Source organism: Chelon labrosus, assembly GCF_963514085.1.
Source record: "Chelon labrosus genome assembly, chromosome: 6".
Lineage (NCBI taxonomy): Eukaryota > Metazoa > Chordata > Actinopteri > Mugiliformes > Mugilidae > Chelon > Chelon labrosus.
The window spans coordinates 13,488,530-13,516,428 of record NC_140342.1 but is presented as its reverse complement, the minus strand read 5'-3'; the positions used below and the strand labels follow the sequence as shown (position 1 = coordinate 13,516,428).

Below are 27,899 nucleotides of genomic sequence, written 5' to 3'. Positions count from 1 at the left end.
TTATAACACACTCATACAACCGCTTTCCTTAATGCAAACCATTTGTTTTTGAGTAAATACACAGAAAGCAAATTAACTCTACCCTTTGAAACAGATGGTGCATTTAATCATGCACAGGCTTGCTGAAACATCACTGATTGCGTGTTTCCTCGTGGATCTGGAAACTGTTGATTGAGAGGGCTGATTTGACCTGAAGGGGAGCTGCGTTATGAAGTCCAGAAATGGGAACTGACAGACGGACCCAAATATCACAAGCAGATTATGTAGATAATGTAATGTGTTAAAAGAACGGCCGGTGGTCTGGTTCGTCTGTGGGTTATTGTGCTGGATAGAACGGCCACTTGTCGAGCTGACAAGTTTCAGTCACTGTGGTAAAAAATTGGTTTATGCTCAACATGCACAAAATATGAGCAAAGTGTTCTGTCATTGCTTACACAAAAGCGCCAAGATCCTATCAGAGGAAGCCAACGCTGACCCCACTTTGCTTGTTTACAGCTGTCAAACGTCTCGGAGGCTGTTTTCGTCTTTTATCGACTTAAACTGAACCAGTGCGACTTTGGCGGAAAGGAGATCAGATTAGAGGACGCGGTGCAGATAAAGCTGAAGTCATTTAAGGGAAAAACAAATGAATGCCACATGAAGGTTTGGTTGAATGTGTTCCCTTGTTGTGTGTTCAGTACTTTGATGCCTTCCATGCTGTGCAGACACGAACTTCCGCACACATATCATCTATAATCCCTGTCTGCAGTTGTCTTTAATGCCCACCACAGTTGAGTTTTATGTTCTATGTCAACCGCAGAGAACAGCACAGGCGACATATGTGGAGTAATCACCGGTCTGCATAATGATTATCCACTAATGTCGTTCAACTACTGTGAGCACAGAGCTTTCAGATCGTCTTTAAAGATTATTTTTAATGTGGCGTTGGTTTTGAAAGTAATCTAAACACGTTTAAAAGTGGCTGTTGCTTGGGCTCAGACTTGCGAAAACAAGGAGGGAAGTATTATTAGTTTAAACTACAGTACAAATGAATAGGCACCTACACACTCTAGAAATCACAAAATAAGATTAACCTGCCACCAGAATGATAATTAATGAGCGCTAATTCTTATAGAAGGAGTCGGTGAAGCATATTAGTGGCTGAGTTAATTGGAACAGACAGGGGAAGTTAAGCAGCAGCCTGAGAGATGAGCTGGTGTCAGCAGCTGTTACCAAACTTCCTGGGCTGATGTGGATACCAGTCCTCAGGGTCGGGTCATCCTGCCGTGAGACGCCGCGTGGAGGTCTGACCCCTGATTCCACCAGCTGACATAACTGGCATAAACAGCTCATGCTTTCTGATCTCTTAGGGGCTCCTCAGGTTTCTCTTTTGCCTCGGAGAGGACAGAAAAGTTGAGAATTTAAAAAAAGGGACAAGCTGAAGCAGGTAAAATTACATCTGACTTGCTGCCGAGACTGATGCTCATGTAACAGCGTAAAGAATGGAGTGTGTGGATGTTTTATTTGACTCTCTTCATAAAAGTAACCATCCAGGGGATTTGGTTAGATTTCAAGAAGAAATCTAATTGACAGGAAACAGTGTATCCCTGCCTTATTGCTGTTTTTGTGATAAATGGGCGCACTCAAATAGATTTTGTTTCAATCGTTTTGCATTTTCACACAAGGGGGACAAAAAAAACACCTTTGTGGGAGATATCTGATTTCAGCTGACAGTAAAAGCAAGGTTAAGATCGCCTCTGACTGACAGACACTCTACTGGAAAACAGAGGATCTCAGTTACAGAGAGTGACAGTGACAAATAACACACCATGCATGCCCCCTTGTACTTGTATAGAGAACTGTGAATGACTAAATTCCCGAGCACATTAATATGATTCAAACCCAAACACAGAAAAGGAGAGGTCAAATGAATCAACATTTCCTCAGATGCTGACACAAAGGAAATTATTACAGCTTTGTAAATCAGCACCAGGAGTTACCCTTCACCTGATCCTCTTGGGTCACGAAAGATTTGTTTTCAAAGCTTGCGGACGACTTCCTAGAGCACTGGTGGTCCTGTAACTAAGTATAATCACAGATGTGTCTCTTCGCACTCCACACACGCACTTCTCTCTCCCTGCTATAGTAAATGTGTCGTCTAAATTCAGATACTATCATCTCGTAGTACTACTGTTCATCGCCTTGACTTCAACATCCGTAACCATAAAACTGAGGGAATCGTCTTTAATTTTAACAGTAGCTATATGCTCGGCAAATACGGTGAAACCCATTTCCTTACGGGATAATGCATCAAATATTTTATTCACGCAGAAAATGAAGCAGTGATCGAATCAGAAGAGGAGAGAAAAGGGCTTCCCTTGACTGAGCATGAGTGACTGTAGCATATCTGCAGATGGGACCCAAAAGACTCCAAACCTCCACGTCTAACAATAACGTGATTGATAATGTTAAGTTAGCAATCCATCTGCCGGGTCAAAAAAAAAATAATAAATGATAAAAACAGGTGCTATGAGGCAATCGTGCATACAGTGTGACTGATGCTCACAGTATCCTGATTGGAAAATAGTTCCAGTGCAGTTGAGGAAATGTCACGTTTCATGAATGAAAGCCTAAAAAGTCAGACGTATTTATTGAAAGGTTTTCTTATTATGGCCCTGGCATTTGTGTGAAGAATTATGCATTTACACAGGGGTAGATGCACACGTCTTTCTCTGCAGTGATAAGACTGACAGGTGTAGTCGGATAGAAAGAGAAAAAAAAGACTGCAAACACTGAACAAGGTCTGTAGATTTTCTGGAGGAACTGGGAAACCAGGACATGATTTCTGAAAAGAGACACTACAGTCGAGTTTTTCAGTTCCTTGTTTTCTTGAACTTTGAGCAACACTCAATACCAACTAGTTCCATAATATTAGAGAGATAGACAAATAGCACAACAGGCAACAGGCAAAAGGAAAAACATATATATCTGATTTTGGGGTAAACTCATGATTTAGATACATGGCAGCCATTCAGTTCTATTTCATGGGAAGCTGCATATAGATCAGGCATCCTATTTCCAGGAAAGATCTGTATTAAGAAGAGCTGAATGTGAAGGAAGTAAGGTGAATGTTCTCTGAAAGGTCTCTTCTTCTGTCTCTCCTGGGGGAACGCTAGACATTCCTGAGCTGAGGCAGGGACCTCTGTGTCAGCCGGGTCATGGCCTTATGCTAAATGAGCTGCATCTAGTTCAAATGGACTCTGATTACTAAGAAGAAAAGGATTCCCCATGCTGACGTGTCAGGAAGGAAGGGTATCGTAACAGCTAAGGTGGCGGATTCTGTGCTCTGCTGGGTCTATGCACCAGACTGCCTGAGATATTACCAAAAAATGATGTAACGAATATATAAAATTCTGATAAACAAACTGGAGACATAAGAATCTGTGCAACTTAAGCGCAAACACTGCGGAGCTAAACTTTAGCAGGGTTTAGTTAAACAGTGAGTTCAGTTGAAAAAAAAAGTGCTGGATAAGTTTTCCACGTTCAAAAATCCAGCCTGAAAGGTTTTCTTTGTCAATGACTTAGTAAAGCAATTGGTTCTTTTCATTTGGCAAAAAGCTTGCCAGAGACATCCGGCACAGAATAAAGGGCCAGTTGAATGCTCGAAAAACTGTGGCTCCGCTTGTGAAGTTTACGATGTCTCGAGGAGAGAGGGAGTTATTTATTTTACTCAGCAAGAGAAATACAGGAAATGTCTCGCCGATACATTTTTTCCCTCATTGCACCAGGTACTGTGTGCATTTGATTACACTGTGGAATTTTTACGGCGAAACGTAATCATTTTACCACATTTGTATAGACTGGCCTTTCAAGACATAATACTTGCTTGACACTGAGTGGCAATGACGTGTTTGGATATAAATAGTGTAGAGCAATTTTGTTTAAAAAACAAAGTATTTTATAGTTATATGACCTTAAAAAAATTAAAATAGTTACAGTATGACAGTATTTTGTGCTTTTTTATTTTTTTATTTCAAGGATAGAGTTGAAATATTATTAAAATATGGCATTTGCATGTGGTCCAGCATTCACTGCACATAAAATACTTTAAATAAAGATGAATATCTAATTAAATAAAATCAAAATTTATTTATTTATATTAGCAGTTACAAAATACACTGCCTGGTCAAGAAAAAAGTCGCCACCTGGATTTAACTAAGTAAATAGGTACGAGCCTCCTATTGCATAATTACTGCATCGGCGATTATCTTTCAGCTGGCAACAAGTTATTTAACCCCAACTGATCCAATGAGTAGCTTCTCTTTTCATAAACAACCATGTCGAAAGACACATCCTGTGGTCGTGGAAAAGATGTTAGTCTGTTTGAGAAGGGTCAAATCATTGGCATGCATCAAGCAGGGAAAACATCTAAGGAGATTGAAGAAACTACTAAAACTGGGTGTGGAACTGTCCAACATATTATTAATTATTATTTGGTGAAATCAAACCGAAGAAAAACAGTAGAACTCATGACTATGTTTAATAGTGAAAGTAAGAGCATTTCCACACGTACAATGTGAAGGGAACTCAAGGGACTGAGACTGAACAGCTGTGTAGCTGTGTAGGTTTTAAGAAAACCACTAATCAGTGAGGCTAAATGGAAAAAAAGGCTTCAGTTTGCTAGGGAGCATAAAGATTGGACTCTGGAGCAATGGAAGAAGGTCATGTGGTCTGATGAGTCCAGATTTAACCTGTTCCAGAGTGATGGGGGCATCAGGGTAAGAAGAGAGGCAGATGAAGTGATGCACCCATCATGCCTAGTGTCTACTGTACAAGCCTGTGGGGGCAGTGCTATGATCTGGGGTTGCTGCAGTTGCTCAGGTCTAGGTTCAGCAACATTATGTGTCCAAAGAATGAGGTCAGCTGACTACTTGAATATACTGAATGACCAGGTTATTCCATCAATGGATTTTTTTCTTCCCTGATGGCACGGGCATATTCCAAGATGACAATGCCAGGATTCATAGGGCTCAAATTGTGAAAGAGTGGTTCAGGGAGCATGAGACATCATTTTCACACATGGATTGGCCACCACAGAGTCCAGACCTTAACCCTGTTGAGAATCTTTGGGATACACTGGAGAAGGCTTTACACAGTGCTCAGATTCTCCCATCATCAATACAAGATCTTGGTGAAAAATTAATGCAACACTGGATGGAAATAAATCTTGCGACATTGCAGAAGCTTATCGAAACAATGCCACAGTGAATGCGTGCTGTAATCAAAGCTAAAGGCGGTCCAACGTAATATTAGAGTGTGTTACCTTTTTTTGGTGGCAACTTTTTTTGTTTTTGGCCAGGCAGTGTATTTTATCACAAACATAAACAATGTGTTAATATACGGTGATGTACAGTGTGTGGTGCGCCATCTGATATGAAGCATCTGGCAAACTTGATAATTATGACCATTCATACAAATTGGTGCTCCACTTTCAAGACGTGTCATGTCTGTTTTCACGTATAAGATAGAAATATAAGGGAAGAATCTTGTTTTTTTCAGCTGGGTGTGACAGCACTCCATACAGGTGCCAAAGGAGCACATCCCGTATATGGTAGCCTTCAAAAGCCACATTTTTTTTTTAATATTTCCCTACTTTTTGTTCTACTGCTGCCTGGTGTAGTATGATCCAATGGGCTGGGTATGATTTACGTCCACATGTCATGTTGTACACAGGTCAAAAGTGGAAAAGCCCACCCACTAAGAGAGACAACAGTGTGTTTATTGTTTACAAGCAGTCTGGTAGCCATAAAAATGTCATTCTGTTTAGAGACTTCTCATTGTTAGACAGGAATTTACACTGCTTCCTGTGTGTGTGTGTGTTTGTGTATTCTACCTCACACATAAGGTAAGAAAGCAAGAGACACTGGCAGCAAACACGGCCAAATGGTGCCTGAATGAAACTCTCTCAAACAGCCATGCGGAGAATATGCAGACATATTGTTCCTGTCGCACTTTCATCTCCGTTGGGTATGTTGCGAATCAGCCTAATGTTTGATCAGCCAGGGGTCCTTATTTGCTTTAATCATCCTGTTTAGGGTGGGATGAAAGAATGCACAAACCGCAAGAGTGGAAGGTACTACTGATGAACACCAGATAGGTTAGCCGGTTGCTGTGTGGTATTGATCAGCGGAGCTTTGCTTCAGGTCGAATGTGTCACACAGAGGGCACAGAGAGAGCTGTTACGTACGCCCTGAGCTTATTCTTTCCTACAGGAACTATGCCGGTGTTTGTGCAACTCCTCATTCGATTTTTTTGACCAGAATAAGGATCCAGTGTGTTAATATGTTGTAAAATGTGACCTTGAAGTGAGCTGAAGTAAAGCTAAACACCTGGCAGGACGACCTCCCTCTTACTTATTTCTCGTAAGAAAAACCATTGACGGTGGATAGAGACGGACAAACCCACAGCATCACCCACAGGATTCCTGCAAAAGTGGTTTTGAAGCTCAGCGTGCTGTCTCTGGATGTCACCATCACAGTCTGACTCCACCTAACTCTGCCTAGCTCCTGGCTAATTCATAAATGGGCTTAGGCAGGCGGGGGATTCCTAGGCAGACCAATAGTGTCTCGAGGCAGCCCCCACCTGTGACTCAAAGCGGCCATGCCATTAATTTTAAGCCATTATATTAAATTTTATATGAAATATTTCCAATGTACAGTCATCACATGCCATCATAATTGGGGAAAATTATGCCTATGGCCACCAAACCCTATTTTTGTTCCATGCTTTAAACGTCTATTTCTGCTGTAACACTGTGCCTTATAACAAAGAGTTCTGTGGGGATTGATCACAGTCAATGGAAGTGACTCACTTTTTGAGCAAGCCTCAAGTTGCCATCAGAGGAACTGCAGTTTCTGGCACTCGGCATGGGCTTTATTTTTATGCACCCGAACTTGCTGCAGGGTGGAAACGAGGAGTAGCAGCTTTATAAAGACAACGGAGAATTACTGTGCACTGATAAATGATCTGATTAATGACAGAAGCTTTGGCATCTGTAACACATCGTTCCATTAAAAACAGTATTTCGATTTGGCATACAGGTCATCCACGTTGTGCACTGTGACGCCTATTTTTGCATTATTTCTAGCTCTATCTACTTGCACACGCATCATCCCTATACCCCTGCATTACAGCATGACAGTAAAGCTTGTACATATTGTTTTTCTTCATTCGACTTGGTGCGGCAATTTTGAAGCACAGCTAGTGCTCCCAGTCGTCCCAGGCTCAGTTACATGGTGTCATCCCGTTCGCCGCATTCACCGCACTGCTGTCATTTTTATGGATGAGGCCACCTGTCTGCTGTCTCACTGAGTAATCTCAGCCTATCTCTGCCACACATCAATTTTGCATTTCATGGCTTTCAGTTCTTCACTATGACCCGGCCTGAGGTCTCGATCTCAAGCGACGCACACAACTGTTCTGCTGTTACAGTAAGTCATCAGCACAAGACACTTTCACACTGGAATTGTATATGAAATTGCACTAATGTGCTCATTTATTATATGCTTGTGCTGTCTAAAAGTCCAAGTAAGCTCTTTGTCCCCAATGCATCAGCATGTAACAGCTTTGGTATGAGCCACAATTAGCAACATACACCCTTTCTTTACACAAACAATGCCTCTGCAAAGCTGCTGCTGCTCATACCAAGTAACTGATACCTCATTCAAAGAAGCAGTGAGGACAATGTTCCACATACTCTAATTGTTTTCTACATTTAGTTTGTATAATGTTGCATGCATTACTTTTTTTCAGTACTCTATAGCCTCATCATTATGCAATATAATCAGAAAGAGCCTAATCAAGGCGTGTATGGTCTGACTGAAGAATGTTTGAACTCATGCAGGAGAAAAGTATTTAAACCAAACAACACAACGGCTTATTCCTTCTGCCAGAAGCTGGGATCCTGACGTTTATCATAAATTTCATTTATGGAAACGTTTCACCTTTCCGATCCTTTTCGTGCATTTGACATCTATGAAGATAAACAAAATGACAGAGAGAATTATTTTACCTTCCTGGTGGTGATCTTGGATCGGCTACCTCAGGGGTTTAAACAGTGGGCCAAAACCAACTGAGGGCCTAAAGCAATTTTAACTATGATATACTGCTGCTGTCAAATAACAATGCTGAGTTTTCCTAATCTCAAAACCTGTACAAAAATATTTTTTTTCCTGCTTGACAACCATATATTTTCACAATTACAGTGTTTTGGAAAGATTTGTTGCCTACTAACCCAGAAAAGTAATTAATAATAATTTTGCGCTATGATAAATATACTTATTAAGAGCTTCTGTAGAACTGGGTGTAAGCAGTAATACATTTATGTCATTTCTAATTTAATTCAATGCTCCGAGGCCTGTGTAGATTTCCCAGCCTGCTTTATAATGATGCTCTTTATAGAGGAAGCACTGCCTGCAGTTTGTCATGTGTTAATATTTATCCAAGTACGCATCCCCCCGAGGCTGCAAGATAATGGGGATTGTTTAAGAAAATGGAATCTGCTTCTATTGTCTTTTTTTCTCACATAAAACTTTAAGGACAGCACCCTGCGCTGAACCACATGTTGAAAGACCAGAGTGTGTACACTGCTTTAAATATGCACTTCCTTAAACATAAGGGTTCCATTGTTAGGAGTGTCAGGGGAGATAAGATGGGGCTAGGTTTCTCAAGATCTAAGACGAGGATTTCAGACAGACACAAGGTTTAGATTTTCAGCATAAAGAGGGGAACCTGCTCCTGGTGAACGGTGAGAAAGTGTTAGCTTATTATCACAGATCTACACTGCCACCTACAGGTTTTTAACTCGTACTGGGGGTAAGATAAAGTCAAGTCAGTTCAAAATAATTGCAAATAGCTGTGGCACTGTTGGCTGAAGGAAAATTAGCTACTTAAAAATAGTTTGCATACTCATATCTGTACTAATATCAAGTCAATTTAAGCATCAAATGTCTTCATTTAAATGTAAATATAATAAAACCTGAGATTAGCAAGTACAGTACCCACAAGTGTCAAAAGTTGAACTTTCTGAACATTTAATACACAAAATATAACATATTATATGAAGCAGTCATAAGTAAATGCCTGTAATTATATAAGATGACATTCATTTACAGATATGAAAAATAAAATAGTGCTATGCTATCCTGTTTAAAATAGCATAGGCATCTTGAAGAACAACAAAGAAGTGTAAATATATATTTTTTTAAATGTTGTTCTCGTTTTCTCCGTGTGTTTTCTTCAAGCGAAATGGTCCAAACAACTTGCAGATTTGACACTCCTGATCAATAGATGGCGGTATATTTCAGATATATTTTGCCCTCTGTAGGTGGCTTTGCACAACAGATCAAATCCAATATGGCGACCCACAGAATAGCATGTTTAGGGCTAAATGCCCTCTATTCCACGGTCTGCGCCCCAAAGCAGGTAACACGCTATTTAAAAATGTACATTTTGTTGTGGACGCGCTTTAACTAATACTCAGTCGCATATATATGACGGAAGGGTGAAGAAAATGGCCCTTCCAGATTTAGGATCCTAACTAGCCTTCTGACGTTAGCATCGTGGCTAATGCTAGTTAGCTTGATAAGTGTCAAACGGTTTTTAAGCGTTAACTACGAACAGTAACCTATATTTTCAAGGAGCACTCTATTGATATCAAAGTCTTTGAAACGCAGCCCGTGACTTATTTCTTGTCCCGTTAAATATTTTGAGCTATTGTTTAAGATAAGCGCTTAAGCGCTGTCTTAGAGATCTCCTTACCTCCTACATCGGTGTATCTTGTTAGCATCCGTTTGTTTTTGCAAGGCCAATGAACGAAGAAGAAGATGGCTTAAAATGATTTAGATATACTTGTAAGGTATGAATACATGATTGAAATGTTGATACGCCAGGACCCACCGATCAGCCACAACATTAAAACCACTGACAGGAGAAGTAAATAATATTGGCTATCTTGTGACAATTCAGTGTTCTGCTGGGAAACTTTTGGACCTGGCATTCATTCATGTGGATGTTACTTAGACATGTACCACCCACCTAGACCAGACCAGGCACCCCCACCCCATAGCAGTGACACTCCTTGATGGCAGCAGGCATCCCCAGCAGGATGCAGCCTGACACACACACATAAACGGTTTAGGAACTAAAAAAAAAAAACCCTGAAGAACAGCACAAGGTGTTGACCTGGCCTCCAAATTTGCTAGATCCCAAACTGATCAAGTATCTGTGGGATGCACTGGAACAAGCCTGATCCACAGAGGCCCCTCCCCTCCCTTCATAGGACCCAAAGACCCCCACTAACAACATTCTGTTACCAGACACCACAGGACACCCTCAGAAGGCCCATGTCCATTCTCTGATGAGTCACAACTGGTTTCAGGCAGGGAGACCTACACAATGTGGCCATAATGTTGTGCCTGATCGGTGTACATTTATGTAAAGAGATGATGTTGGCAGTCCCAAAGATAGCACTGACTCGTGCTCAGAACTGGGACGAAACATCCTTTTTAGAGCGATATGCATTATGTTGCGCTCATGTTTAGTCGTCAGCCAATAACTGCATGAACACTGTGCAGGTACTGAGGAGCTGCTGGCAGGGTGTGGAGCAGGTGAGAAGTTACTATGTCGACTGGAGGATGCTGAGGGACGTCAAGAGGAGGCAGATGGCCTTTGAATATGCCGATGAGAGGTTACGGATCAATGCACTGAGAAAGAACACCATCCTACCCAAAGAACTTCAGGTAGCATGTGTGATTATGTATAATGCCCTCCTTGATAGGTCTGGGTATAAATCCAAAATGGTGCCACCCATCAGCTTTCAGGCCTGATGGTGCTCTCTTGAGTTGTAGCTTCTGTCATGTTTCAGATCTCTTGCTGAACTGCAGTGTTTTTTTTTTTTTGTTTTTTTTTCCTTTAAAATCATGTTGTAAGCTTTGTGGCCAACTGAAGTTGTTTTCAGTTTGCCTTTAAATGACACTAATAACTGTGCAATTAATAAAATAGATCCCACTTTAAAAGCAAATTAATTCAGAATTCTTAAAATATTCTTTTCAATATCTTCACAGGAAATTGCAGACAAAGAGATTGCAGCACTACCCAGAGACAGTTGTCCTGTGAGGATACGCAACAGGTGTGTGATGACTTCCCGACCTCGGGGTGTGAAGCGGAGATGGCGACTGAGTCGAATTGTCTTCCGTCATTTAGCTGATCATAACCAGATGTCTGGGATTCTCAGGGCACGGTGGTGACTGGGGCATCATTGTACATTTCAGTCAGAGTGCATCATGAAGAACTGGTCGTTTCAGTGGCAATTTCAGACTTCTGTAAATTATGTTTATCCAGGACAGGACATTTATTTGGTTTTCTTATGGCTCTTCCAAATATGAAAACTGACAATAATCATGTGACTCCAGACAACTTTAACTCACAGAGATACATAAATAAACATTGTTGTAAAAACTGTATAATTGTAAGTGTCTTCCTTTATTATAAAATGTTGTAACAAAGATCAGCAATGTGTAATAGTGTTATTAGCTGCAAAGGATAACTACATTTTTTTTCAACCATCTGGGAAAGAAGTTAAGTTATAAATGTGCTGACTGACCTTGGAACTACCCAAGGTGAGAGCAATGTGTGTGGCATTGTTTTTTTTGTTTTTTTGTCCTAGCTTATGCATGGACAGTTATCTTTCAGTTATACTGTATGGTGTCGTTTAAGAGAATTTTTATTTATCGTCCTCACCTCTGTTAAAAACTCAAACAATGTTGAGTAGTTGTAGCTTATTTTTGTAGCTACTACTGTTTTTATTTGGCGATAAAGTGGTTCAAATGTTTCCTGACTGATTCCTGAAATTATCAGCCAATGTCATGTTAGAATGAAAGGTGTAATAAAAAATAAAGTGTGATTTAATGCCGTAGCTCGTGTTATTCATGCCAAGCAAACAAGATCATTGAAAGATGGTGAAATCTTGTTATTCAAATATCTAAAAAAATATCAAACAAGGGCAATTGCACTATAATTTCTTATATTAAAAACTTGAACGATGTCACTTTGGTCCAGTAGGTGGCGGCATACATCTTTAACTCTGGTTTGTTGTTACGACGAAGAAGAAAGACGAAGCCAAGGGCGACGACGAAGAAGAAAATACTGTAGTTTCAGAGCTCTGTGAGAAGAGGCACGAACACACATCCTAACCTGAATATAGCTTATTAAGACAAAACCTAAATGGATCTAACCGAACAGGTAAACGTATACTTGGCATTCAGTTTGGTACACACTGATAGCAAAGCAAAGGTTTTTCGGGTTTTAGGTAATGTTGCTGGATCTTTTGACTATGCTGAAAGAAATGCTACGGTAGCTAATGCTAAAACCTGCAACCCGCCATATGGTTATCTGTCACTTTTTATCTGTGATTTTAAGCAATGGTACATTTTAGGTAACGTTACAGAAAAAACATAAAATAAAAATATCATGTATCCAATGATGAAATGTGTCAGTCGCTAGCTAAGCAGCTAGCTAGCTAGCTAACTCTGCCGGTAGTTTTGCGTGGAGTTTACCAGAACATTCTAGCAACATAGTTGAAGTTATCATAGTTAGCACGCTACTGAACACCAGAGCTACTCTTATTATGGCATCAACATAAATGCGGTTTTGTTAATATCCGAACGTCTTAATGCCTTGTCATTTTGTGGCAGCTAATTGTGTACAGCATCTTAGCTTAAACTCCTGTGTCAAATGTATGAACTGATCTCAAAAAGCGAAACCAGCTTTGTAGTTATTATGACAGGCACTGCAACGATAAATTCCTAACCTACTGGTTGCTTTGTCAGCCTTTCTGTAAACCATTATTTTAGCTGTCAAAATCAGGAGGTGGTAGATTTTGAGTTGGAGTTTATGATTTCCTCCTACTAGTAACTGTGAAAAGAATAATTCTGTATACAAAGAAGTGACACATTTTTTGCAACCCTTTACCAAGAAGATGTTTGGTATGCTGACCTAAGTAATGTCGACGTGTCTGTTATCGAAATGTGATTGCTGACAAAGCATGTCACCTCTGATGTGTGTCCAACCTTAAATCTAAAACAAAGGCTTCTTGACTGGTTTGAGTTTATGTTAGGTTAGATTAGATATCATCTTTTTGTGTGTACGTTTCAGTGATAATCCTTCTTTCCCAAACACAGATCAACCAGCTGGAGGCGGACTTGCAAGAGCTGGGCTCCCTCTTGGAGAAGGCGGAGAGGAAAAGAGTGCAGGAGCTGTTAAAACAGGAGCAGAAGAAGGTGGAGAAGGAGCTGGCAACGAAACGACAACAGAAGGAGCAACAGGCCAGGAGAGAGGCGGACCCATCCTCGGCCTCTAAAGCAGCCTACACGGTCAAGATCACCAGCTACGGTACGGGGCCAGTGTTTACTGAGACTAGCAGCATTTGTTGGAGAGTGCCACGGTCGAGGTATGTGCAAGAGCTGCAGAAGATTTTCAAAGTTATTCACAGTTTTGCTTCTGTTATGCAGCTTGGGACCAGTCGGAGAAATTTGTCAAACTCTACCTTGCGTTGAAAGACGTGCACAAAATTCCCTCTGAGAATGTGGAGGTCAATTTTACAGAAAGGTATAGTGATGAGACCTTAAAAAAAAAACATTCCTTGTGTTAATTCATTATGTGCCACTAACTTCTCTAACGTCTCTGTTGCAGGTCATTTTCTGTGCTGGTTAAGGATCTAGGTGGAAAAAACCATCAGATGACCGTTCTCAACCTGCTACATCCAATCGATGAGAAGGACAGCTACAAAAAGGTGAATGAAGCTTAATCAGACTGTTATTTGGTCTGATGTTGAGACTCTCCGTCCTGTGGTCTTCCTCTTTATAAACATAGTAGATGATGATGTGGGTCTGCTTTTTTCTCTGCACGAGACTTGAACATTGTGTTTTGCTTCCTGGCCAACAGAAAAGTATGCTTTTAGTCCTGCCCCTCTCTCAAGCAGGCAGCTGTATATACTTGGTCCTGGCTCGATAGTTCGCACTATATTCATGTGCTCCCCGTTCCATCTTGTGCTTATGAAACGCAGAATAACTGACATTCTTTATCCCCAAATAAGCAGCAGTATTTTTAGCCACAAGATAATCATGGCATATTTTACATTACATCTCTGTTCAGTCATCTCTTCACAGCCCTGTGTCCCGCCGCAGCCACATGCAAATGCTTTTCTCTCTGTGTCAAGGTTAGGTCCGGTGTTTCTGGCGTTAAGGATTGATATGAGTTAGCTGTAAAGTAACCAAACCACTCACTGGAGCGAAAGGTTGTTGAGAAGTGAGGCTCAAAGTTTCTCAACTTACTGATTACTTATTGACACGTCTGCCGTGCGTTCCTAATTTTGACATTCCCAGCTGTTTTGTGCACCACTGCCTAGACGTCAGTTTAAAGGGATGTTTGTATTATTTTGATAAAAGATGCCATCAGTTATTTCCTTGAGCCAGACACAAAGCTTCAAAGGTTGAGCTGCTTGTCAGACATAAATAAGTTGCTATGAATGCAAGTATTTTATCTTGGCCAATCTGTTTCCCAATCCTGGTTCATTCTTTGCTTTAGAGTTTTGCCATAATATGCTGTTGTATTACTTCATCCCGGCCTGAAGCTTTCTAAATTATTTCTGTACTGATCATTAAAAATCGTGAAGCCACTAGAGGGCAGTACTCATCTTCAAATCCACAGGAGTGAGTTTTAATAGACTGTATTTTCACATCAAGATCACATGGCTGTGATTATTTTACTTAAGCCTGCAGTCATATCACATCGGGGTATCCATTTTGTCAGTTCTCTTTGCATCTGAAAATATTTTGGCACCTTTGTCTTTCTGAAAACCATGAAACTGTCTTTCCTCCCTGCCACAGATAAAAACAGACACGGTGTTGATCATGTGCAAGAAGCAGGCCGCAAAGAAGTGGGACTGCCTAACAACAGTGGAAAAGCGGTCAAAGGAGAAAGAGTAAGTTCAAAATATATGAATGGATTTCAGCTAAAGTTATGCGAGTTACTCAGTTGCTTCAAATGCGTGATATACTGTATGTGCAAATGTGTCATCAGTAACTAATAACACACTGGCAGGAGGCGTTGTGCCAGATTGAATCATAATTGTGTAACCATTAGAAACCCTGTTAATTTTCTCATCCACATCTGGCTAATCACTCAGAGCAGCGCGTCTTCTGAAGCACATTTGCACATTTGAAGTTTAGTGCCAGTTCTGTGAACCAGATGTCACTGTGTCGTGATTAAAGGGAGGCCGGGTACACTCGTACAGCGCAGAGCTTGGTTTATGGTCGTGCATCACTTCCGGACCATACGCCCTAACCCCAACCTCTCCAGAAATGTAACTATGCCTCACAGCGACACGGACCGCAACAGCTGTGTTTGGTCCAAAATCCATTTCCTTGTTCAGATGTCTAAGAGGCAGGACAAGCACAGTCCTCCTACGTCTTCTCTGTGTTCCATTAGGGCTGGGCGATATGGCTGAAAAATGTATCATGATATAAGTGTTTCATATCAGTCGATATTGATAATTATTGATTCGTTTTTTTAACCTATTCTACCCAGACTTCTCAACTGTGCTGAACTGCATCCGTTATTTCTTTATATGGCTTTGTTGTTTTGTCGTATGGCACTGCTGCCGTGTACCTCTTGGTCAGAGTTTGCGCTAGACTTTTTCGTTGTGTGTCATTTTGACTGACAGGGTCATAAAAATCCCGTCATAACCCAGTTTTACCCGTCACTTTAATTTTTTGAAAATGATAACAATGACATATTCAATAGCATTTAATTTTCATTCATTTTTAATTAATATTCAGTAGTGGTGGAAAAAAAGATTCGGTTCATATAACCGTCCATCAAAGACGACTCAAGAATCCTGGATCTAGAGTCTATTTAACCGGCTCAGTTGAGTCCTACCACGTTTGATTGATATAAACGGCACCATTCAAACACCTTACATCTCACTCGGCAGAGAAACAAAACGTACTACCCGACTTGATCACTATCAAACTCAGGCACTCAGACACTCACTCACTTATGCACAATACGCAGAGAAACGAAACTTAACCAACTCATACGCGCTGCTCGTGGATCCCTGCTTAACCGAGTGAGCAGCCACTCACTCGGCAGGCAGAGAAACGAAACTTAACCGACTCTTACACTACTAATCAAGAGAGACAAGAGACAAAAATATGCTCACTCGCCACCAAGTTAGCAGACAACATCGGTCTGACTCTTGTCAGACTTAAAATAACCAAAAAACTGCCAAACTGGTGACGTGACCTTTCCTTTTATATCTACAATTTCCTTTCGCGCAGTTGCACTCATATTCTCCTTTCACTCCACACCGTTCTTTTTTGTTGTTGTTGTTGTTGATGCCACCAACCTGGCTTAGCTGAGCCGTGATGTTGCAATGATTTCAGTGAAAGTAACTGTTGATCAACATTTATTAACTTAAGTCACAAACGGAGACAATCAACACACCCAGCGTCTTAGTGGCATAATTACAGAACATAGACTCGTTGCAGTAAAAACCAAGCTTTAGAATGACTAATCAATTCTTAACAACAAGAACACATGGGTAAAGTATTTTTCTATCGCCTCTCGACAGTAAACCCACTATGGAAGAGAATGCAGACCCCAGCGACGGCCTGATGAGCATGCTGAAGAAGATCTACTCGGAGGGAGATGACGACATGAAGAGAACGATCAACAAAGCCTGGACAGAGTCCCAAGAGAAGAAGATAAGAGGAGAGGAAATGATGGACTTCTAAATGTTGCCACTTTTCCGCAGCAGGACCAAACGAGAGCTACGAGGGCTGCCGCAAGCATGACTTAAATATTAAACATTGAAAGTCCAGCATACAAAGCTTATAAATATTGCACCAGGAATCATATGTAAACCCTGGGTGACCTCATTTTGGCCCTGGTTTGAAAACCCGGGCCGCTGGTGTCCTATTAGTCACGGGCCATAATGCTTAAATCTCATAATAAGTCACAAGAAAAATAACAGTACAAACATTTGGGCGCTGTCCAGCAGATGGCAACCTCAACGCAGCAAAGTATCCCACCATTTAATTTTATTTCAGCAGATTGTAGGGGAAGAGAGTCATACTCTGGTGGATTCCAGTCTAAAGGCTCATATGTTTTGGTGAAATCATATTTAAAGGTTTGAAGGACCACAATGTAGCTCTTAATGTAGCTCCTGTATTTGTCTCCTCTCTTGTCATGGTTTAGATAGGACCAGGATTAATGTCATTTTTGAAACTTCTGTTGTTCCCGTGCTAATTCAGTGCAGCTATACTGAGCTGAGGTTTAAGATGTTTGGAAGAGTACATTTGCCAAAGCCCGGCTCCTACTCCTGTTATTGAACAGAACTTCTTCACACAAGCCTTTTATTTAGTTAAAATAATTTAATTGAAATTTAGTTGAAATGTGTGATAAAGAGTTAATGGCAATGAGTATCAAAGATTTGTGCAGAAAAGATAAAAAAACGGAAATACTACCACTGCAAACAACCGAAAGCCTTTGTAATCATCTTGAGCCGTACACGTCCTTCATGCGGTGGTACTCATGCATCACCTCGGTGTAATAAATTTACATTACACTCTGAATGTGTGTTTGAAGTTTGATGTATTCCTGTTGTGCTCTACTTCACAGTAATTCCTTGATGTGACAGCTTCCTGTTATAAGTTCCATGTATGGCAGCACTGTACGCAATAAAAATTGCCGTCCAACATTTTGAGAATGTATGTTTTTTAAATGTACGGATCATTTTACTTTGGCGTAATTGTCACCGTCTTGTGCAGATCGTCTCCTGCCCTCAGGTTGTTAATGCACTTCCAGCAAATAAAACACTTCATGAGTTCTCTGCGTCACCGTTTGTCGTTTATTTATTTTTTCAACCGTTTATTAAACTGCCTGATCGCTACATAGTTGGACCTAAGATATCACAGTGACCTTAGTGTTTATGATGCAGCACTCCTATGCATGCAGACAGTCATTACATAATAAACCATCCATTTAGATCCGTTTATACCTGGAGATTCAGCATTGCTTAGGCTTCAGAGTTGCACTTTTCGTCCACCAGGTGGCGACAGTATTCAGCAGTTGACGTATTCATATCGCTGTGGATCACACACGAGGGAAATCAAACCCTAGATTTAAGAGCGAGAGTTTACACATTGCAACACTTTAGTATAATTAAAAATGAATAAATAAAAAATTAAAACGTGTTGTCGCCTAGCCTTTATAATGTGTCAAACTGGAAATGTAAGTTTTGTGATAGCTGTACCCATGGAGACACAATTCATTTTATGGAGCGGATTAGAATAATCCAAAAATTTTCACTAATACTGGTCAAATATTTTCAAGGTTTATTATCATCTAGCTTTTCTGTTTATAATCTACCATAAATAAAGCCAAAAAAATCATAAGAGATTAACTGGAGATTATTAAACCCGTTGAATAAACTGTGCGTTTAGGTGGAAGACCTCCTCTCCGGGTTTACTGTCCCCTGAGACATGAGCTACTTCAGCGTGACTTCAATCATTTCTCTTTTCATGAGCTGTTTCATTCATATATTTCTTAGATTCCAGATAAAGATCATGTCTGGGCAACTCGTCTGGACTTTCTCCACCAGTGCGCCACCTCCCTCCGCCCACCGCTCCCGTGACGTCGCCGCCTCTATATAGCCGGGGAGCGCCGTGCCCGGACACGCCAGATGGATACAGTTGGAGGACGTGGACGTATCTTCACGCATCAGCTCGCCTACTGAAAAATATAAAGGATATAAATATATACAGATATATAAATATACGAAGAGATAAGTTATACCGCAGTGTTCAATGGATACCGGTTGTTTCTCCGCGGCGCAGCGTATTTCGTGCCACACCATGAATGCGGATTTATTTAAGCCTGCTCCGGAGCGTGGACCCCAACAGTCCTCAGCCCCGGCGAAGAACAGCCGGAATAAACCCGAGCAAACCAAACCAGAGCTGGCTCAGGTGGTGACAGACTCCAAGACGGGGAGATCCTACAGTAAAGGGAAGCTTTTGGGGAAGGTAAGTCATTTATTTGTTTGTTTGTTTTACGCGTGTCTGTGACTCGTCTCACCGGTTTTGTCCGAGGCGACAGATGGAATCTAGAGTCTGACTTAATGAATCGCCGTTTTAGATTCACAGCGAACCTGCGGGTGATTAGAATCAGCCATGGGGCATCTTCCAGGTGTGTTGGGGATATGAGAAGAGAGAAATGACCTCGTGGTGGATGTATGTATGAGTCTCCCCCTGCTGCGCGCGTCATTTCTCGTTGCTGAATGAATCAGGCGCAAGGTGTGCCCGAGTCCTGCGCTCACACATGGTTCACACCTTATTAAAAAAAAAAAAAAAAATTAATCTTTGATTATTTACGACTACCCTGGCATTTTAATGGCACCCAATATCACCGTTAAACCACACCGCTATCTGCTCGACTACACCGTCATAATTTATGTTATAATTGTGACACAGTATGATGTGCGGTGTATGAATGGAGAGACTTTATCAACATGTTGCTCGTCATCGGTAGGCTACGCTGCATCGGGCAACCAGCCAGCTCTCTCTCTCTCTCTCTCACTCTCTCTTTTTTTTTTTCTTTTTTCCTCTGGTGCCTGCCGCAGAGCTGGAAACGTCTCCGTCAGTTTCACGGTTAATGAATGCAGCAGCTTGGTCTGCCTTATCTCAGCCCCCTGTCCTGTAGTCTTGATGGCATAGCATAAAGAAAAATGCACCAATAATAGGCAGTAAACGCATTTAAGGGGGGGGTCTATTGTCCTGTAAGCATCCAAGGCAACAAAAGATGCTGATTACCTTGATTAGAAAACGATGCGTCTGAGCAGATTTAACCCTTCGCACGGTGGTGTTTAATCTACAATTGGTTATTTGCTGTTATGTTCAATTGATGCCACCCACTCCAGGCTTTCGGAATGACTGCAATTAATCATTTTTGATTGCTTAGTCTGAAGCTATTGATCCTCAGGTCAAAGACACTGAGGCGCATTATTCATGGCCGTTGCAGGTTTCTAACCTGCTGCTTTTGTCAACTTGTCCCTTCTGTGTCTCCCAAGGGTGGCTTTGCGCGGTGCTACGAGATGACAGACCTGTCCAACAACAAAATGTATGCAGTGAAGGTGATACCTCAGAGCAGGGTGTCCAAACCACACCAGAGAGACAAGGTACATCACGATCACGCCTCCTTGTGTCTGTCTCACGTTGTCCCTTTTGTGTGTAACCCGAAATCTGGAGATCAGTGCACAGGAACTGATCGACTGTTGAATGTTGACAGATTACGAACGAGATCGAGCTGCACAAAACCCTGTCGCACAAGCATGTGGTGAAATTCTCCCACCATTTCGAAGACCAGGAAAACATCTACATATTCCTTGAGCTCTGCAGTCGGAAGGTGAGACTTGAGAAATCTCTAGAACGGTCTGCGCAGCTTTCCTCTGTTTTGCTTGCATGTACAGTTTCCCTAGCTTTGCTCCACGTAGATGCTGTATTCATTTTCAACCTGATTTTAAGGCTTTTTCCTTCTGTGGTATGGTAATTTTCTCATCAGCACAGGCCTTTTAAAAATGCATGCTGCAGTGATGTCACATGACGTTGTAAACAATGATCGAAAAAGCCTACAGGGGTTGAAGCATCCGGCCAGTTCAGTTGTTCATCATTTGAATCACGACGGCATCTAAATTTTCATGCTACTGCAGGGCTGCGTGTGTGTGTTTATGTGTAGCGGTGTTGCACAATCCAGTCGACGGGACTGCGGGGCTGACACATTGCTCTGTCTCTACAGTCGCTGGCGCACATTTGGAAGGCGAGACACACGCTCACGGAGCCAGAAGTCCGGTATTACCTCAAACAGATCATATCCGGCCTCAAGTACCTACACAGCAGAGGAATCCTGCACCGGGATCTCAAACTGGGTATGTGAGGGACAGATCTGTAACGTGGCGCACAATCACACAAGCATCCCAGGAATCTGCTGTGACTTTTGGGCGCGCACATGTTATGTGTGGAATGCTGACCTGTCAAATGGTTTTGTCCCTTTCAGGCAACTTCTTTGTCAATGAGAACATGGAGCTGCGGCTGGGAGACTTTGGCCTCGCCGCCAAACTGGAGACAGTCGAACAGAGGAAAAAGTGAGATTCTTTTTTTTTTTTTTTTTTTTTTTTTCTTTGAATTAAATAGAGAAAGAACATGTCAATTTAGACTCCTTTGAGCTCTTCCTTTTTTTATCTTGGACTATAATGTCCTATTTTTGAGCAAAGAATGTTGACCCAAAACCATTACATCAGTCTCTAAGCACATTCATCCTCCCACAGCTTTCCCTCAGTAAGTACCTAACTAAACCGGTTTCCAAGTGGCAGTTGTATGTAACGCTTAGAGCACAGTTTCAATACCTGTTTGACACTTTCCTGTGGAATACCAGAAGAATGAGTGTGCAGCAGGGGGGGAAAAAAATTTTTTTTTTTTTTTTTTTCAACCGCTGCTTTGTTGTGTGCACTTCATGCATCAAAACCGAAACCAATTGCCATCGTCTGACGCATTAAAACCTAAACTGGATTTTTTTTTTTTTCTCAGAACCATCTGTGGGACTCCCAACTATTTGGCCCCGGAGGTGCTCAACAGACAGGGCCACGGCACAGAATCGGATGTGTGGTCCCTCGGATGTGTCATGTGAGTGTTTCTTCGCTCTTATTTTAACATACTGTTATTTTAAATTGTTTGTGATTTCAAATTAAAAGTTTCATGTTGTTTCCGTCAGCGGGCAAAACAAAAGATGGTATCTCTTGAGGTTGGCTAATGGCCGCTTTGGTTTCTCCCTCACAGGTACACACTGATGTGCGGCAACCCTCCTTTTGAGACTCTCGACTTGAAGGAGACGTACAAGTGCATAAAGGAAGTCCGGTACAACCTTCCCTCCTCGCTTTCCCCTCCTGCACAGAAACTCATCTCAGGCATCCTACAGAAAAATCCCAGTGACAGACTCACACTGGATCAGATCCTCAGCCACGAGTTCTTCACCAAAGTACGTTGATGCCACTTCTGTCACTATTATGGCACTATGTGATTTGCAAGCTTTCATCATTTCATCATGGGAAAACTGCTTGAAATTGCAGAAAAACAATATTGCACATCATATTTAACCTTCTCGTCTGCAATCTTTCTGTGTCTCTTCTCTCTCAGGGCTTCACTCCTGACAAACTTCCCCCCAGCAGCTGTGTGATGGTGCCAGAGCTCCACCCCCCCAGCCCTGCCAAGAAATTCTTCACTAAAATGGCCAAGAGCTTCTTTGGCAAGAAGAAAGCAAAAGGTAAGCAGCCCCCCGTGAAGTGACTGACACACGAGAAGACTGGGTCATCCATTTTGCGTCAGTGTAACTCAAATATGCAGCACCTGTCATCTTAATTGTTCCATAAGCACTTTAAAAATGCCCAAGAACTGGATCCAGTCAGTTTTCTTTTAAGTTCTTTGAATAGCTTCTGTAAATATTTGAAATGCCCGTGTGATTGAACATCTTCGTTCTTTGCTCTTGCAGCGGAGAAGATTCCGTGCGAGGAAAAAGACGACAAGGACATTTCTAAGCTCGTGTCTGGCATTGTTAAATGTTCCATCAACCGGCAGACCAGCTACAAGGCTGTGGGACCTAACGAGGTACATATTTATCTTCATCTGTGCATCTGTCTTTTGCTCCTACAAAGGAGAGAAAAAAAAAAGAATCAACCTAGTTTACACGAAACAACTGGGTATTTCCAGCAACCAATACATGCAGTTCTCACGCAGTTCTGAAGCGATATTAAGGCAAAAGGGGAAAAACTGAAGAATCGTATTTTCATTGCAGACGACCTCTGCTACGACTGAAAATTGCTTTGCATCTAGCGTTTGATGTACAACCATGCCATTTTGTTCATTTAAATGGCAAAACCGTCTTAATTAATATAAATTCTAATTTTTTTTCCCTTCAACTGTTTTGAAAATGGCACATTTGCAAAGACCGTCTTAGACTGACTGAATATGTGGCAGCCTAATCATTTGGACAGTGGATTATGCTTTTAATTATACAGACATTTCAAAAGAATTAGAAGTCTGTTGGATTGCAGTATAAGCTGCCGTATTGTCCCAGAAGTCTTTCAGATTGTCAACAAATTAGAGTCGGAGTGGTTTATGATGGTTGTTACTGTAGAAATTCAGTGTGTGTGTGTATATATCTCAAGGCCACTCTGTCATAGTTTGAGGAAGTTTGAGTTGGATTGTCTCGTATTCCATTTGATTGTGATCACAACCGGAACTTCAGACCGAATGCCATAACATAAGGGTGCTCAGCTGGCCCTTCTAGTTTCTGTTATTAGAGCCTAAATGTATGTTGGCAGACATACTAATGAATAGACTACAGGCAGATTGCTTAAATGGGGTTGTGGTAACATGATGTTTAGAAACTATGTGTCAGACTTGCTTGCAAGGCACTCTGCGGCAAACTGTAGTACTGAACCTGGTTTCACCTTCTGCAGTGGCAATGAGAAGCACAGCATTAAAGCAGTCAAAGTCAGTGAAGCAGCTTTAAGATGTAGCAGAATTTGGACAAATGAGCAGCAGAGCTGCCCGGGCTTTGCAACTGTGCAAGCACAAACGGATCTTATTCAGACATTCTCACATGTACATATAGTTCTGTTTAAGTCTGTGGTTGCCTCTTTTGGCTTTTTGAGGTTTTCCACCCCATGCTTTCACTTTGCTTACATCTCATTATGATGTACATTTTGTGTAATAAATCTTACCTTGTGTTGCTTCTCAGGTTCCCTCCCCCACCGGTCAGCTGGTCAGCTCTGTGCCTCTGGAACAGACTCCCGCCGAGGAGGAATCCAGGAAGTCCATCTCGCGCTCATTCAAGGGCACCATGGCCAGCAGCACTGAACGTAGGTTACACTTCCTTTAAACCATATGCATGTGTTATTGTCTTTTGAAAACTTTTTTGTAATCAGTGTTTCTTTTGCTTTTTCTCCAGCATGTGAGGATGTACTGACTCCGGCAGCTGTTGCTGAATCTGCCATGAAAGTCCTCAATGGCTGCCTGGCCACAATGCCTACAGGTAGGACAGACATAGGAGTACATTTGATCTGTTTGGGAAGTTAGATCAAGTAGAAGTTTACAACTTTGCAGCCCAGATTCTTTTTGTAAAATGGAAACAATAAAAAGTAAACATGCATCCCTGCCTCAAAATGGTTCTGCAATCCTGACATTTTTTTTTGTCTGGTTCTCCAGCCAACAGAAACCCACCCTGTTTATCCAGACCTCAATCCTTCCTGTGGGTGACTAAATGGGTTGACTACTCTAACAAATATGGATTTGGCTACCAGCTCTCGAACCAAAGCATAGGCGTGCTCTTCAATGAGGGAACACATCTAAGTCTTTGTGACCAACGCAGGTAAGCGCCATGTTCTAAGTATACTGATAATTTCACAAGCTAGCCACCCCATACCAAAAAAAAATTATAGAAGAGGGCTTTAATTTCCATTTTAAACGTTTTTCTTCTTCCCTACAGGACGGTCCACTACTGCTTGACCAACAACAAGCACTTTACTTTCCCAACCAACTCTCTACCTGAGCAGCTCCGCAGCCAGAAACAAATTGTAGAGCTCATGGCCAACTACATGGAGGAGAACCTTATGGAGGTATGTTTCTGTTGAGAAAACCACTAAAGTTCACACCTACAGAAAGTGGTTACACATGATTATTCAACCAAAACTTGTGTGAAGTAAACTGAATTGCCTGTCCTCCTCAGGGTGGAGATCTTCCTTGTGAGGATCAGGTCTCGGCTCCTCCTCCTCTGCTCCTCCAGTGGGTGAAGACTGACCACGCTCTAGTCATGCTTTTCAACAACGGCACGCTACAGGTTCGAATAAACTCATTTATTTATAGTCCTTGATACAATCATCAGCAGATTTTACCTTCCGTAGCCATTTAGGAAAGTGGTATTTCTTTATGGTTCTCATTTCCTGACATGCTTTTTTGTTGATCTCTTCCAGGTCAACTTCTATACCGACCACACCAAAATCATCCTGTGCAAGTCATCCGACGACTCCTACCTGCTCACCTACATCAGCCGAGAACGCATCTCGTACACTTACCTCCTCAGCATGCTGAATGAGATGGGCTGCACGGCTGAGCTACGACACAGACTCCGATATGTGGTCCAGCTGCTCCAACACCACACTGATGCCTGAGAGCACAGCTCGGTGCCTCCCAGGCTGCCTGAGTGGCACATGCCTTAGAGGCAGCCTGACTGGTTAACACCTTTCCTTAGGCAGTCTGACTGGTTGGTAGAATTTCTCAAGGCAGCGCCGAGAGGGGCTGACGCCTCTTCAGCTGACGGATGGAAGGCTGCTCAACACCTCTGAGCAGTATTTTTGTCTGGAATGGTGCCTAGGCAGATTTTCAAATGCACTGACCTTGACAAACATCAAGCAGTCAGGAACTTGCCCTGTGCAGCATCTGCCTCAAAGGTTTGTGCCTGTCCAGCTTATGCCTCGAAGGTATCCACCTGGAAGGTAAAATAAGAGACTCATACCTGGCCTGAAATGATGGATCCCTCACAGGCAGACGCCTACACAAACACCCACTTACCTTCCTTCACTCGCTCAGAAACCACTGCTTCTTGGCTGGACCTTTCAAAGCCACTGACTCTGCAGCTTTCAGCCTCCCCCGATGGCCGATAACCCAGGCATGGTTTCTCAAAGTCTCTAAACACTAAAATTGTCTTATTTGCTTGCAACAGAACAGGGATTCACATGTAGCTAAAATGCTTTTAGGCTCCGTTTCCAAAGGTATTTTAGCAGCACACTGTTTACTTGCACTGCAACTGATCTTTCAGCAAAGATGCTTTGGAAAGAAATACGAGAGAGCATAAGAAAGAGGGAGACCCTCCTACCCAAAATTGGTTTCTGGCCTCTTTGAACCATGGTGCACACAATTTTCCTCCCTTTTTTTTTTTTTTTTTTTTTTTTTTTCTAGAAAAAGAAAATATGAGCCAGCTTTAGGATCACACTACGATCTTGACCTCACATGCACAAATAACATTCCTGGCCTTATTTGACGATGGTGATGCTAAAGCTTTGATTCATTGCTTCTTCTGCTCTAACATCACTTGTCCTGTTATTGGAAACAAATTTCACTGATGTGGTACACGGTGTACTACAGGGGCTATGGGAGCAACACAATTTTGCACTTTTTTTTTTTTTTATTTTTTTTGAAAAGTCATCTGGAAAACGAAACCTTTTACTGTCACTTCTGTTTTATTTGTTTTTAACTTGATACCAAAATGCATTTTTTTTGTTTTTAAAATGATTCAGTTTTAAATCACATACAGTCGGTGAGTGTGTGCCACACATGCTGGCGAGCAGAAATGTTGGTTGGAAAATGTGGATGGGGCGGGGGGAGGGATAAAAGTGCCTTTTTGAGGGATGTCTGTATAGTGCAATAACAGCCCTTTGTGAATGTCAAGCTGGCTACAAACAAGATTGAAGATGGGTTTTACAGGTGGGATTTACTTTTGCACTTTGAGCCAAGTTTAAAAGTAAATCCAGTATCACTACACCCTCACTACCTGGTATAAGCTTTTAGAACAACTGTTATAAGTATATATCCCAATAATATCTACTATGGAGAAAAAAAAAAACTTGTACTCGGTTGTACTGTACTGTAATCCTTATCGGTTTACATTGCTTTCTTGACCCAGAGTTGTATCCTTAAAAACTGTGACCCGGAATGCAAGTATTACGTACATGTGTTTTCAAAAAACCCCAACATTGTGAAAGCCATCTGCCAATTCAGAAGAGTTTTATTTTTTTGGCACATAATGTCCTGTCTATTTATTTTTTATTTATACATGTTTTTTTATTTATTGTGTAAATGTTAAGGTCTTCACACGAGGAAATTCCGATCACCTTTTTGTATGCAACATGTTTGGGGGAAAATGGGACAAAATAAAGTTTATTGAAAATGAACCTTTGCTCTTGTTACACTTTTTGTGTTCAAGAATTTATAGTGGTTAGTATGAACTAAATCTAAACTTAAGTCTTCAGTTTCTAGGAATTTGAGATCAAAAGAATGGTAGTTTTCATCAGCAAATCATGGCTTTTAAAATAAATGGCCTCCTTCAGTTCTACATTTTCCACCATTCTTTGGGTTGCTTGGCAAGTTCAGTGAAACTTGTCTACTAGGCGTACTCAACACAGCAGAAATCCTAAGAAAGAAATGTTGAAAGTAGCGACTGAACGGTCTAAAGTTTAGTTCTTGAACATACACTGCCTGGCCCAAAAAAAAAAAAAGTTGCCACCTGGATTTAACTAAGCAAATGGGTACAAGCCTCCTATTGGATAATTACTGCATGGTCGATTATCTTTCAACTGGCAACAAGTTATTTAACCCCAACTGATGCAATGAGTAGCTTCTCATTTCTTAAACAACCATGTCTAAAGACACATCCCGTGGTTGTGGAAAAGATGAGAAAACATTTAAGGAGATTGAAGAAACTACTAAAATTGGGTTAAAAACTGTCCAACATTATTAAAAACTGGAAGGATAGTGGGGAACCATCGTCTTTGAGGAAGAAATGTGGTCGGAAAAAAATCCTGATTGATCATGATCACTTAAACGTTTAATGAAATCAAAGAAAAACAACAGTAGAACTCAGGGCTATGTTTAATAGTAAAAGTAAGAACATTTCCACACGTACAATGAGAAAGGAACTCAAGGGATCGAGACTGAACAGCTGTATAGCCTTAAGAAAACCACTAATCAGTAAGGCTA

The 27,899-nt window shown here is 41.5% G+C and overlaps 3 protein-coding genes across 3 annotated transcripts; all 3 read left to right on the top strand.

Moving 5' to 3' along the window:
* Window positions 1-9,375: 9,375 nt before the first annotated feature.
* Window positions 9,376-11,893, top strand: mrps14 (mitochondrial ribosomal protein S14). The gene is made up of 3 exons (XM_084545936.1): window positions 9,376-9,462; window positions 10,614-10,778; window positions 11,103-11,893. Exons 1-3 carry the CDS (start codon window positions 9,394-9,396, stop codon window positions 11,283-11,285), a joined length of 417 nt encoding a protein of 138 aa, XP_084402062.1. The 5' UTR covers window positions 9,376-9,393; the 3' UTR covers window positions 11,286-11,893.
* A 221-nt stretch (window positions 11,894-12,114) lies between these two features.
* cacybp (calcyclin binding protein) lies at window positions 12,115-17,926 on the top strand. The gene is made up of 6 exons (XM_084546597.1): window positions 12,115-12,279; window positions 13,218-13,428; window positions 13,548-13,644; window positions 13,729-13,828; window positions 14,925-15,019; window positions 16,670-17,926. The coding sequence occupies exons 1-6, from the start codon at window positions 12,262-12,264 to the stop codon at window positions 16,830-16,832; spliced, it is 684 nt and encodes a 227-aa protein (XP_084402723.1). The 5' UTR covers window positions 12,115-12,261; the 3' UTR covers window positions 16,833-17,926.
* A 553-nt stretch (window positions 17,927-18,479) lies between these two features.
* Window positions 18,480-27,173, top strand: plk3 (polo-like kinase 3). The gene is made up of 15 exons (XM_084546177.1): window positions 18,480-19,121; window positions 20,165-20,272; window positions 20,383-20,499; window positions 20,890-21,019; window positions 21,148-21,235; window positions 21,678-21,773; window positions 21,927-22,125; window positions 22,284-22,410; window positions 22,636-22,751; window positions 23,887-24,007; window positions 24,097-24,180; window positions 24,354-24,516; window positions 24,634-24,763; window positions 24,874-24,984; window positions 25,118-27,173. The coding sequence occupies exons 1-15, from the start codon at window positions 18,906-18,908 to the stop codon at window positions 25,313-25,315; spliced, it is 2,004 nt and encodes a 667-aa protein (XP_084402303.1). The 5' UTR covers window positions 18,480-18,905; the 3' UTR covers window positions 25,316-27,173.
* The last annotated feature ends 726 nt before the right edge of the window (window positions 27,174-27,899 follow it).

Coding starts and splice junctions, on each gene's coding strand:
- mrps14 (XM_084545936.1), top strand. CDS start 9,394: ATGGCGACCCACAGAATAGCATGTTTAGGGCTAAATGCCCTCTATTCC. Junction 9,463..10,613: donor CGGTCTGCGCCCCAAAGCAG/GTAACACGCTAT, acceptor AACACTGTGCAG/GTACTGAGGAGCTGCTGGCA. Junction 10,779..11,102: donor TCCTACCCAAAGAACTTCAG/GTAGCATGTGTG, acceptor ATATCTTCACAG/GAAATTGCAGACAAAGAGAT.
- plk3 (XM_084546177.1), top strand. CDS start 18,906: ATGGATACCGGTTGTTTCTCCGCGGCGCAGCGTATTTCGTGCCACACC. Junction 22,126..22,283: donor GCCACGAGTTCTTCACCAAA/GTACGTTGATGC, acceptor CTTCTCTCTCAG/GGCTTCACTCCTGACAAACT. Junction 24,181..24,353: donor CCTGGCCACAATGCCTACAG/GTAGGACAGACA, acceptor CTGGTTCTCCAG/CCAACAGAAACCCACCCTGT.
- cacybp (XM_084546597.1), top strand. Junction 13,429..13,547: donor GGTCAAGATCACCAGCTACG/GTACGGGGCCAG, acceptor TCTGTTATGCAG/CTTGGGACCAGTCGGAGAAA. Junction 15,020..16,669: donor AAGCGGTCAAAGGAGAAAGA/GTAAGTTCAAAA, acceptor GCCTCTCGACAG/TAAACCCACTATGGAAGAGA.